We start from the raw sequence: 12,409 nt of genomic DNA on the forward strand, positions 1-12,409 counted from the left end.
TGATGGGAGGGAGTGCTGGGAGAGGAGGGCCAAAACTACACTGCTGCGTTGCTAGCTTGTCCTTCAGCCTGTGCCTTTGACTTGCACAAATGAGCACAGCAGCAGCTTCTGCCTTGGGCTGTTAGCAGACACCCTTTGTTCATGCTTCTTTTTCTTCCATCCTGGTTTGTATTTGCTCTTCTCCTCCTTCCGTCAGTGCTGGTTCTCATCCCTTTAAACCCTCGCTCTTTGTTCTACCAGAAATGACTGCGCTTTGAGGGCAGCAGGGCTGCTGTCCTGCCAGCAGAAAGGAGCACCCAGGCACAGGAGGCTGGAGCCAGAACGGGTAATGACGAGAACAGCCAAGGCTGGAAGAAAACGCAAGCACTCTGTGTATTTTCCCAACTCTGAGCTGCAGCTGCATGGCTGTGCAGATCCAAGAGGCCATGAGGCAGGTGGGGCACAAGGGGAGATGGCCAGGCACTCAGTGCCACCTTCCAGGTTTTGCCTGCAGGGTGCTGACAGCCAGTGGGCAACACCAACCCAGGGCTCCGACGCAGGTTTGAGACAGATTTGGGGCAGCCCAGGCCTCCCTGGTCCAGCTCAGAAACAAAAGGACACTTCTGCACGCAATAACAAGTGGTTTATTCTTTTCAGCAGGCTGGGGGGAGAAGAGCGGAGGGCTCCCTCCCATCTCGCCACTCCAGCAGGCATTACCCACATACATGCAGCCAGGGCTGGGTGCAGACCCCAGGCTTGGGCACCAGCCAGCGGGGCCCAGAGGAGATGCACTTGGAAGCCACAAAAAATAACAGGGCAGGGGGTCACTGTGGTAGCAGTGGAGATAAAAATGATAGGGAGGGAGTCCTAGGGCACGGTGCTAAGCTGAGGAAGGGATGACCCAGAAGGGGAGCATGGCCTGGCGCCAGGGGTGGGTACCTGGGCTGCTTTCTCACCAGGGAGGACCTAAAGGAGAAGACAGCCTGGCCTAGACCACAGCCTCCTCTCCAACAACCACAAGCAGAGACAGAAGAACACGTAAGGCTGCAAAACCTCATGCATACCCCACCCCAGGGCAGCCCTTGCAGGCAAACCGCCCCCAGCAGGCAGAGCTGCCAGTGCCACCTGTGGTCACAAGTGCCAGGGACGGTGGCTCTGTGCCCAGCTCCCCGCAGGGAGGACAGCTGCCTAGCCCACCATCTTGTTCCACGGGATGGTGCTGAAGAAGGAGTGGGACTTCAGCTTCGCCATGCCACCTCCTCCAGATCCCAAACGCCGCTTTGGGTTGTACTGTAGGAGCTGCAGAGAAAGGGGATGGGACAGCAGGACGCAGAGATGGGGACACTGGAAAAGCTACCCAGGCTGTACCCTCTAGCCCCATCCTCCCTCCCATCCACCCAAGCCCCTCACCTCAGTGAGCAGCGACATAGCGGCCACGCTGAGCCCCTCTGGCAGATGCAGCTGGGTGTGAGGTTGAATCCCTGAAGGGTGGTTTTGGGACAGTGGCTGCAGGAGGCAGAGGGTGATGGTGAGCAGGCGCACTGAGGAGGGTAGCAGCACCCTGCTGAGCCTTCATCACCGCACAACCCCAGCTCTACACAGCAGGATTTAAAACCCAGGGCCCGGAACACCTGGAGACCATGCACAGGCACTAGGAACCACGTGCCTGAAGTAACCTGGCACAGTGCTGAGGTGCCAGCAAGGCAAGGCACCCTCCCAGCCCTGCGCGGCAGGGAGCCCTTGTGCTACAGTGTCACCTCCTCCTCCCCGCTCCTCACACAGCTCCTCTGCCTCTTACCACTCCTGTCAGCAACTCGTACAAGAGAGAGCCAAAGCTCCAGCAGTCAGCTGCTTCGGTGGGCTCCACGATCCCCCCCACTTCTGCAGAAAGAGCCAGAGAGGCATTAGAGCTGGAGGCAGGGAGTGCCAGTGGCTGTGCCACACCAAGCACATCTCCCTGCCTGCAGAAGTCCCCTCTCTCCCGGCTGGCAGCACTGGGTGCAGGGCAGAAGGCAGGGGACGCGTCCCTTACCTGGGGCACTGTAGAGCTCTTCCCGTGCCTGGCTGCAGCACTGGGGCTCCACCTCTGTCCACTGGCCAAAGAAGGTGAGACGGACGTGACCTGCAGAGCAGACACCAGAGCCAAAAGCAGGGACGTTAGGACAAAGCTAGGGACTTTGGTCGGAGCACAAAGCCAAGCCATATCCCCGCAACTGGGAACAGCCAGGGTACTGGGTCCCTGCCATGCCCTGAACCCAGAGGCACTGCGCATCCCCTGGCCTCCCAGTGCTTGCCCCAGGTGCCCAGCAGGCCTGTGCAGCTGGTGAGACTGGTTAGGTGGGCTCCAAGCTCGCAGAACTCAGGGCAGGCTGTAGTGAGGAAAGAAGCAGTGCCAAAGGGAGGAAGGTTAGCTTTCCCCTTGCAAAGCTCTCTCTATTTTTCTTCTCCTAAGCAATTTGTAGCTCTCCAGTTTGCCCCAGCTGTTGCTAGCTGAGCAGGGACGTGCAATCGGCTTGCACTGACAGTGGTACCCATGGCTTGAGGGCATGGGCAGGCTCCAGAATACCCCAGTGAGCAGTAACTACAAGCAGGGGAAAGCTGCAGTCCCACTAACCTCAGGCACAGTTCAGCTGGTCTCAGCTTCCCCGCGCTGGGATTTCCCAAGCAGCCAGCCCCCACGTGGGAGCAGCGGCAATGCATTCCTGTGGCTGCGGCCCCTGACTCTCCCACTGCAGAGACAGCTCTTGTAATAACTGCTTCAAAATCCCAACTGAGACCACACTTCCAGGTTCAGAAACATCCAAACCTCCCCAAACTCCCGCCCTCCCCCAAAGCAAACTCAAGAAAGTCTGTGTCCCTGGAAATGGGGCAAACGGCAGTCTCCCAGCCGAGAGGCCAACCTCCTTCTCCTCAGGGCAGCAGCCTGGGGCAGTACCTACCGGCTGCATCAAGCAGCAGGTTCCTGGGGTTGAGGTCCCGGCACAATACACCCTGTTGGTGAAGTCCCTCTAAGGCCAGGAGGATTTCTGCTGCCCACAGCTGCACCTGCTCCTCCTTCACAGCCCACGCTCTCCAGCCATGCCCACGGGAAGCCAGAGACCGGCACTGTCCTGAGAGCGGCTGCTCTCCGAGCCGGCCACAGGCCTGGCTTGCTCCCCACGAGGGCTCCCGCACTGCTGGGTCAGGCCCACAGGGCTTGCCAGAGCTGGACGGGGCAACTCCTGCACGAAGCTGCCTCTGAGCCGAGGAGGTCAGGAGAGGCCGAGCCCAGGGGACCTCAGACGCTTGCTGAGACAGCAGCTCCCCTGCCCCTGGCTGGCCCCCTCTCACAGTCTTCGGTACGGGGCCGGGCGTCTGAGGAAGCCTTTCACCGGCACGTGGCCCAGGGTCTTGGTGGGAGGCTGCTCTCTCTGATACACAGCCCGTGCCACTGGTTGGAGTGTCCCAGGGGTAGATGACCAGGCCCTGGTTAGTAAGGTGGCCGGGGCCTTTGGCCGATGCTGCTGCAACATGGTCCATGACGCCAGACATAGCCTGGGTCATGCTTAGATTCCGCCCTCCAGGTGCAGCCCTCGTGCCACCAGTGGGAGCCAGGTGAAGCTGGCACTGGTTCCCCAAGCCGGGGTCCGTGGAGTCGGGGGACTGCTCCCAAGGGGGCAAGGCATCAGTGTTTCCCAATATTCGGTGGGTCACAGACCCTGGGAGGCCACTGCCTGTCCGAGCAGAGAAGATGGAGACTTGGCTGCTGCCCTGGGAGCTTCCCACGCCGTCCTCTCTGCCACGGTCCCTCAGGGCTTGAATGGTGTTTGAATCGGCAGAACCCTGCTGGACACAGTACTTGGAGCAGAGGTGAGACCACAGCGTCTCCCCTGGAAAGCGGAGAGAAGAACAAGTGATGGGGCAGAAAGCATCCCTGGTTCCCCCGCTGCAGACACAGCCCATTCAGGCACCGGCCAAGGCCCACGCGCTGGGGACGTGACTGGGCATTGTCAATCTCCGCGGCAAAGCTCAAGTCCATGCAGAATACTCCCCAGCCCTACAAGCACACCATGCTCAACGCCACACCTTCCCCGGGACCTGGCACACCAAAGGCCCATTCCCCCCTCCTTTAGCAGCCCTGCTCCCCCTTCTGCACGGTCTCCTTGATCCCAGCTCTGCCACTTCCATGTCACAGGCCAGCCAAACCTTCACGCATGCCCCGATCCCACTGCCATCCCCGCTTTCCCCTGAAAGCCTTTCCCCCACACGCGACGGCAATGCTAGAGAGCTCCCACAGCATGGCACAGAGCCTGTGGGTCAGCAATGAGCCAGAGCAGTGAGCCCTGGAGCCCACAGCACACTGCCGGGGCTTCCCAGCCTCACCACATTCAGCTGCTGGCTGCTTTCTGCAAATTCATCCTACAGCAATGCATGAGGAGCTGAGGCTGTTCTCCAACACACGTCAGCCTTCATTTGTCATTGCTGGACTCCAGCTGCTGCTCCCTACACATCCATGCAACCAGCAGAGAGCAAAGAAGCTCCCTGGGACAAGCCCCCACCTTGTCACACTTGTTCACCAGGATCTGGGACAAGCCCCAAGCTTGCCTCCTTGTTGTACCCGAACCCCAGTGTGCTCCCTTCCCTTTATGCCCTGATTCTCCATCTTCTCTCTTTGGTCTGATCTCAAAATCCAGTGTGGCCTCTTCTTTTGTAACCAAAAAATGATGTATAAAGGTCTTATCAAAAGATTGTTTTGTTCTACAACATCCAGGTGAACTACCTCACTTGGTTCTCCTTCTCCATTGCTTTCCTGTCATGGACAAACAATGCCAGTAAAATGAAGAGGTTTTTCTTTTCAAGACACTGGACAACATCAACCTCTTTGCCTCAAGGCACGACCGTTCCCTCCCATGGGACTCAGTGGTCCCTAAGACTAGTTTCCATGTAACACCCCTACACACACAACCTCTTACTCCTTGTAGGTCTCCACAGGCCCATTTCTAGGTTACTTCCCCAGTCAGCTCTTACCAAACCTCCAGAATCCCCAGTACAGCTGAGCAGCTCCTTCCACAAAGTCTCCAAGCCCTGGTACCCATCACCCTTCTATGAAGAAGACAGCTTGTGCTGTCACTATAAAAAACAGTCCCAAACCAGCAGAAGAAACATATTTGAAACTTTAAAGAAAGGGAGGCTGGGGATAAGAGCAGGATGCTCCACAGATGGGAGGCAATGCCGTCCCTACTCACCCTTCACGTGCTCCAGGTGGAGGAAGATGGAGTCCTCACTCACATAGTAGCACAGCAGCTGGACCATGAAGGGGACCCCATGAGGGATGATGGTCTGTCGCTCACGGGTCTCAACATGGGATTTGGGGAGGCTCTGAGGAGGTACAGGTAGATGGACATTACAACACAGTGGAGGCTTGGACTTCCTGCAACCTAGCACCTGGCAGGGCAGGAGGCCAGCCAGAAAGGTAGCATGCCATCTCCTAAGCCCCATGCCTCCCGCCTGCGTCGCCTGCAGTGGAGCTCCCTGTCAGCCCCAAGCACCAAGCTGTGACAAGGCAGGACTCTGCAAAGCTCTGCCAAGGCAGAGCGCTCCCCACCTGCACTGAGGGACCCAGAGGACACTGCTGGTCCAGAGCAGTGGCCTTCCCCCACAACTGCCCCTGCTTCCTTCAGATGGGAACCCGTCATCCCAGCCCTCTCTACTCTCCCCTCTGGAACTGATGCTTCTCCCTGTCATGCCAGAGCCTCCTTGTCCAATTATTAAAGTCCTTTATTTTTGGTTCCAAGGGCACTGGAAAATGCCCTAGGACTTGTACTGACCACATCTCACCCACCACCTGTTTCAGGGGTTGACCCAGATTAACATGGGCATTAAGGCTTGGCTTGCAGCATTACAAGGCAGAGGAATGGATGACTGAGAAGAACCACTTCCCTTCTGAGGCAGCCAAAAGAAGCTTTATGAACAACGAGCTTCCTGTAACACTTCTATGATCTGCTATTTTTTGGTCCTCTCACCTGCCCCAGCCACCTGCTTGGACAAGGAGGCTCTGGCATGACAGGGAGAAGCAGGCAGATTAAACTGAAGACACCCACCTTAAGTATAAAGGTCCCACCAGTGGCCGGATCCTGGACGATCTGCACCTGGGAGCAGTATATACAGTACCAGTCAGAAGCGGTGACTGCTCCCCCCCCAACACACAGCCTACAGGAATGACCCGGGGACTCAACTCTGGAACAACAAACTCCCACCCAACTAGAGGAGTTTGGTGGTGCTCAAACCCCTACTCTTGAAAGACAAAACACAGGTTATGAGCAGTGAGATAGCCACAGAGCCAGGGAGTAGAGATTTCGTTAAAGAGGTGACTCCCACACTATTTTCGCTTCCTTCACAACAAAGCATTTCGCACTGCTGCTTCTGGGCTCTGTGGGGTGCGCTGGGCTGCCCGCCTGGGCCTCGGCAGGACAGGAGGACCACATCAGTCCTGACAAACCAAGATGCATGAACGGCAGAGAGCAACGTGCCAGTGTGTGTATGGAGACGGTAAGCCATCTTCACTCCAAGATCATGAACTACTAATTAGTTGATTCATCCATTTAGGTTATCTTCTCCTGAAGTCTAGATTATCCATAGGAGTCCACCATCATGGTACCTAGGCATCAAGCATGATTCCATGCATGGGAAAGAACCGGATGCATCAACCTCCTTGTAAATATCTTGGGAGATCTTGTAAGCAAAAGGAATGGGGACATTAACAGATCTCCCAACTAACCCCTAAAGGGTCTTGCATCCTTGCCTGCGAATTTTCCTTGGTGGGAATGGTGTGGATGGTAACTCTCACGTTCCTTGGTGGGTGCGCTGGGGGCCGGCACCTCCATCTCAGCTGCCAGGACCCTCCAGGTTACACTCCCCTTGGTCCAGCCCCAGCTTCACCCCCCCAGTTCCAGGTCGAGTCATTACCTTATCGATCACTCCCACAACCTTACACCGTCTCAGGTTCTCCACTGCCGAGCTCAGCGTCCTGATCGGCCGGAAGCGCAGGCTGCTGTAACCCTGCGAGGTGGTGAAGAAGAGGATGAGGGACCTAGAGATGCTACTGTCCATGAGAGCGGGTGGGAGAAGTCCCCACATTTTCCAGAGCAGGCAGCAATACTGCCAGGCTGACCAACATCCAGAGACAACTCGTCAACCACCGTGGTTGATTCCTAACATCAGCTGGACCGTTTTCTTGGCCAGCTCCTCGATTTCTGAAGTTTTCAGGGAAAGCCTGCACCTGCGGCAGATGTAAAATCACTCCAAAATTTACACCTGGATCTGGACCACCTCAACACTAAGGGGGTCTGTGTTACACCCTGACCGTGCCCTGCCTCACTCCCCTCTCCCTTCATTCATTAACCACCTCCTTCCCACAACGCAGCAAGCAGCCATAATCTTTGGTTTCCATCTGGATGGGAACGATGACAGGGAAGACGACATTTTTCACAGCTGACAAGGTGGTTCCCCCCAGTGGCTTCAGTCCCACCGAAAATGGCCATTTTCACTACAATGGCTGCAAGCTGAAACATACACACCTCGGGGGGTGGGGGGCTGTCCTGGGAGCGCCCCAGGCAAGCTGGGGCCACCTCAGCTCTTTGCCCCAGGCAGGGCAAAGGGCTGCCAGCTCCCTCACAGCCACCGGCACGCTGGGACACTCTGCAGCTGATGTGTCTGCCATTTTCTCTACGCCACCTTACTGTGACATCTGGCAGAGGCAGTTGAGGAGGCTCAGCGGGGCTGCTCTGTATGTCCCCCCCCAGGTTTCCCAGTGCCATGTATCCACTGCCATCCCACCCGTGCCGCCCCACGCCAGCCCCTCACCGTGGCGGTGGGGCTGCCACCCCCTGCAGCCCGCTGGAGGTGGCAGTTGAAGATCTCCTCCGCACGCCTCAGGTACTGCGTGATCTTCCGCTTCACGGCCTCCCGACGCTCCTTGTTGGGGTCAACTGCGGGCACAGAGGGTGGGTGTGAGGGGCCTGCTGTGCTGCCCGGAGGGGTGCCCCGGTCCCCTCGCTGGTTTCCCCGGAGGGATGCCCCAGCCCCCTGGCCGCGCTCCCGGGACGGATGCCCCGGTCCCCTCGCTGGTTCCCCCGGAGGGATGCCCCGGCCCCCCGCCCGCCGAGGCGGCCCCGCGCACCCTGCACGCCGCGGAGCAGCACGTCCACGCCGTTCTGGTAGTGGTTGAAGGCCTCCTCGTAGTCCTCGCTGACGTCCCGCTCCAGCGCCAGCCGCAGCTGCCGCGCCGCCTCCACCAGGTAGTCCCGCCGCCCGCCGCCCTCGGGGCCCGCCGGGGAGACGCGGCTCCGCAGCTGCCCCAGGTAGACGCGGGCCTGCGCCAGCGCCCGGGAGCAGGGCTCGGCCTCCGGCCGGCTCATGGCCCCGCACCGCCGCCCTGCGCCGCCGGGAGACGGGGAGCGGGGACGCGCGGGTGAGGCGCGCCGCACGCCCCGGCCCTTCCGCCGGCCGCTGACCGGCGCCGCTCACCGGCACCGGCACCGGCCCCCGGCCGCGCTCCCCGCCCCGTCCCCCGCCGGTCCCCGCGGGCACGCACCTGGGCCGGCGCCGCCGGCAGCATCCTCCGCCGCCGGGCGGGGCGGGCGGGGCGGGGCGCGGCGGGGCCGGGCCCGCGTGCCGCCGCCGCCGCGCGCCCCCGGGGCGGCGGGGCTGCCGGGGCGGCGCTGATTGGCTGCGGATGAGGTCATCGGCCCCCACCGCCGGTCCCGGCCCGGCTGGGGGGTCCCGCCGCCGCCGCCCCGGGCAGGGTCTTCATCGCTCCAGTACCGTGCGGGGAGCGCCGTTGCTCTGCCTGCTTTGTCACGGGCACCGTCAGTCGCCGGCCACTGTCCCTAATCAGTAAGCTCCCCGTCGTTAAGTGCTGCCTTCGCCGCCGTATTTCCTTCCTCCCGTCACACGCAATTAGCCTTCGCCTCTACCTCCCTCCCGAAGGCTGCACCCGGGGCCGCCGCTGCGTGCCTGCCTCTCCCGCAAGGCCCCGTCCCAGGGCACCGATGATTCTTTCTGATCTGCATCGTGCGAGCGGGTGTCGTCGCCCCCCGGCCCTGGGCGCTCGGCTGGCCCTTTTACCGACTCTTGCAGACTCGTTTCGTTTTTGCAAACTTATTTCAAATATTCAGAGCAGGGAACGTCAGCACAAGTGCATTAAGGTGCAGCAAAATGGCAGCATAGTTGAGATCCCAGCTGGTGGTCAGCAAATGCTTTGTACGTGGAAAATACTGGTCTTTGGCTTAACCCAGGAGGACGCATTCCTGGCCTCCTGGCCTGGCTTTTTCTTGGAAGGCCAGGTCTGCAGGGCCCACTAGATCACCGCAGTTATTAGCAAAGGAGATTTGCTGAATCAGGAGTGCTCAACCAGTTGTGGCTCAGGCCAATTGGTTTGCTGCACCTGTGGGATGTCGGTCCAGGTCCAAATAATCGCCTTTCTGGAGGGGTGGCAGGGAACCCGCAAAGGGAGGAAAGCTGGAATGAAATCCCAGTGACACCCTAAGAAAGACTGCGCTAAGGTCGGTTGGGAAGAGGGAGGCATCTGCATCTTTGTCCATCCCTTGCTAACCTATGGGCATGTCCCATTGCAACAGGAAACATTTCTAAAAAGGCGGTTTTGCTTCAACAGGAGGTGGCCCCGTGCCGTGCCATCGCAGCCACGCCAGCCTGGACGGTCACTGCGTTCAGCCCCTGCTGGAGCCGGTACTTGCTATGGGGCTGGCCCCAGCCTTTCCCAGGGAGTGACCAGATGGCACCTGAACCCGGAGCAGAGTGAAGGCCCCGGAGCCAGGCCAGGATGCCCACGGGGGCACCCGTTTGTGGCTGACCCGTTACTTCATACCCTGCGCACACTGATGGTGGGGGATCTCCCCTGGCTCAGCTCCCCCGGGCAGCTCTTTTGTGCAGCCCAGCCTGTTAACAACAGAAGAGGAAAAGTAAAGCCCTTGCCAGCGTCTCAGCTCAGCATTCAAACGTTCTCGTTCTTACAAAGACCATTTGCTTGGGAGTGCGAAAGGCTAATGCTGTGCCTCAGAGGGTAGTTCTGGTAGCGTGCAAAGGAGTCTGCTTTGTAAGACAACCTGCTGCCCAAACACGATCTGTGTGCTTGGTTCTTTGGTTTCTTCTCAAAACACCTCCAGGTTCTTTTTTCCCACCAATCTCTACCTGACAGAGACCAATTTTTTCTGCCCAGCCTGTTTATCCCCCCAGTCTCTAGGGCCTTTTAATTCCCACCAGAGTCTGGGGGCTCCTCCTTCAAGAGAAGAGTCTGAGCAGGCAAGAAGTGAAGCAGGGCCTGCGATGGGAGCAGGGACTCTGCCAGCACGACTCACCTGCCTGACTTCAGCAGATCTACATAGGCTTGCAGTGGACAGAGAGCACAGGGAAACTACAAAACCCAGTGTAAGATATCTGTAAAGGGGTTTGGATATGGGGGTGATGGTGACAGAGAGATGTGTGAAGAGGAGTCGCCGGGAGGGGAGCAAAACCCCGGTGAGTTCATCGCCAAACACGTCCTTTAGCCCTCACAGAGATAAACCAGCTGTTACCCAAAGTCACATCAGGACTGTATTTAAAGCATTTTATTGCTTCACACAGTTAAAGCTGTGTCCCCTCTGGACGGGAAGGGAGGAGCTGGAAGACGGTGGTTTGACCTCCTTTTGGGAGCTGGCAGCGGAGCTTTGCAGAGCTGAGCGGGGCCAAGTTTGGGCAATGCTGGGGTCGCTCAGCCCTGAGCAGTCACGCTGCAGGGCCAGCAAGGTGGAGGGGCCAAGGGGCAGCACAGAAGAGAGCGAGCCGAAGGGCCCCAAGGACTGGCCTGCGAGGAGGAGACTTGCAAGGGGAGAAGACGTCTGCCAGCCCTGAGGCACAGTGGCCCTTACCTGTGGGCTTCCAGTTTCCCATCAGTGCTGCCTGGAGGATGTTAAATTTGGGGGATTATTTTTAGATTAACCTGCTGAAGAGCTTGTGGCCCTTGTCGGGAAGTGGGAACTTCCAAAGCAAGACCAGCACCGACAAATAACAGGGAGGGGAGTGAGAGCTGCCCTTTTTCTCACAGCCTAAAATAGATGCATGAGAGCTGGCAAAAGCCTAAAACATGCTGAGACTGCAAAAATTGCTGGCTGCAACAAGCAGAAAGATTATGCCCAACTTTGTGAGGATGCAAAATCTTGCAAATCACAAGTGAGAGGTTAGGACCTCAGCACATCTTTATTTGCACAGAGACATGCGGGAGACCTGCGCCGCCATGTGAAGGGAGAAGCTGCTGGGAGGCAGCGCTCCACTGGCATCCCAGGGTCGGGGAGGCTGGAGGTTACCAGCAAAGCTTTAATGTCAGGGCTTCATCAGCTATGATGCTACATCTCTGGGCTGATCTCCACATTGCCTTTTCAGGTACTTCCCCAAAAATATGTGATGTTTTGTTCCTAGTGGAGCCTGGAGCCCAGCTTATATTTTGTCTCCCTTATAACTCTCCTTCTAAACCATCTTGCTGCAGCTCTGGCTCCTAAACCTTTATTAAACAAACCTTTGCTCTGTAAGGCTGGGAGACACGGGGAGCCCAGGGACGCTGATAACCCACTGGCGTGCTGCTCCTGTGAGACAGCTGCCCGTCTGCAAGGGGTATGTAGGCAGGAGAAGAATGGGGGATTTGGGAGCACCAGGGCTGGGGCATGTTTGCTGCCTGTCCATGGAGGACCAGCATGGGGTTGTTCTGCTCCCCACTGGCTTTGGAACTGGGGTCTGTCCCGGTCCCTTTACAAGGGAACCAGTCCCCTCCTACAGCCCCGCTCTGCAGTGCGTGGGGGACATGGGGGTCTGTAGATGTAGCTGACCTTGTCAGGGTGCTCAGGGGACACATCCACTGTGCCCAGGGAGGGCTGACAGGAGCTACTGATGTAAACCTCCAAAAAAGGCACAACTGGGAGCAACGCAGAAGGGGGACAGGCAGACAGTAGCTGGTCCCCTTGGGAGGGAGCATGGGTGGTGGCTGCAAGCCCTGAGGCCAGGAGCCCCGCTCTCCCCCTCGGGGCAGCAGGCCCCCACCCTGACCCTCATGTCACCATTGGGTGCGATGTCCTGCTGGACGTCCCTGCCACCCTGGGATGAGGAGGGTCCCGGGGGTCCCAGGACACGCAGAGCCAGGGAAGGGAGCCAGTCCTCCCCTGGGCGCATGATTCCCGCAGCAGCCTCGGGAGCGTCAGGGAGCTGCTAGGGCTCATTGAGTTCCCCTTGCCGATGAAGCTTCAGTGAAACACCCCCAGAGCTGGAGGGAGCCCCAACACCTGGAGACGCAGCTCCCAAACCTCCCATGCTGGTGGTGCCTGCCCCTGCTCCTGCCCCAGCTGATCCTCGTCGCTGCCGCAGCAGGACAGCCACATCCCTCCCAGGCACCCACGTCCTTGTTGTC

The 12,409-nt window shown here is 58.8% G+C and overlaps 1 protein-coding gene across 2 annotated transcripts; it reads right to left on the reverse strand.

Moving 5' to 3' along the window:
* Nucleotides 1-613: 613 nt before the first annotated feature.
* Nucleotides 614-8,585, reverse strand: RPS6KL1 (ribosomal protein S6 kinase like 1). 2 transcript variants are annotated; one of them, XM_072865859.1, is made up of 10 exons: nt 8,138-8,585; nt 7,822-7,946; nt 6,925-7,017; nt 6,060-6,107; nt 5,205-5,337; nt 2,919-3,848; nt 2,012-2,101; nt 1,778-1,860; nt 1,390-1,485; nt 614-1,278 (listed from the first exon to the last, which is right to left on the reverse strand). In XM_072865859.1, the coding sequence occupies exons 1-10, from the start codon at nt 8,373-8,375 to the stop codon at nt 1,168-1,170; spliced, it is 1,947 nt and encodes a 648-aa protein (XP_072721960.1). In that variant the 5' UTR covers nt 8,376-8,585; the 3' UTR covers nt 614-1,167. The 2 variants fall into 2 exon arrangements, with proteins under 2 accessions (XP_072721960.1, XP_072721959.1); XM_072865858.1 differs by having other exon boundaries at nt 614-1,323.
* Between the last annotated feature and the right edge of the window lie 3,824 nt (nt 8,586-12,409).

The sequence above is a fragment of the Ciconia boyciana genome, chromosome 6 (assembly GCF_034638445.1).
Source record: "Ciconia boyciana chromosome 6, ASM3463844v1, whole genome shotgun sequence".
NCBI lineage: Eukaryota > Metazoa > Chordata > Aves > Ciconiiformes > Ciconiidae > Ciconia > Ciconia boyciana.

Excerpts from the sequence above, each read along its gene's own strand:
- RPS6KL1 (XM_072865858.1), bottom strand. The coding sequence starts at position 8,375 with ATGAGCCGGCCGGAGGCCGAGCCCTGCTCCCGGGCGCTGGCGCAGGCC. Across the intron at positions 7,018-7,821 it reads GTGGCAGCCCCACCGCCACG|GGTTACAGCAGCCTGCGCTT; the intron begins GTGAGGGGCTGG and ends ACCACCTCGCAG. Across the intron at positions 2,102-2,918 it reads CCTGCTGCTTGATGCAGCCG|GTCACGTCCGTCTCACCTTC; the intron begins GTAGGTACTGCC and ends TCTGCTCTGCAG.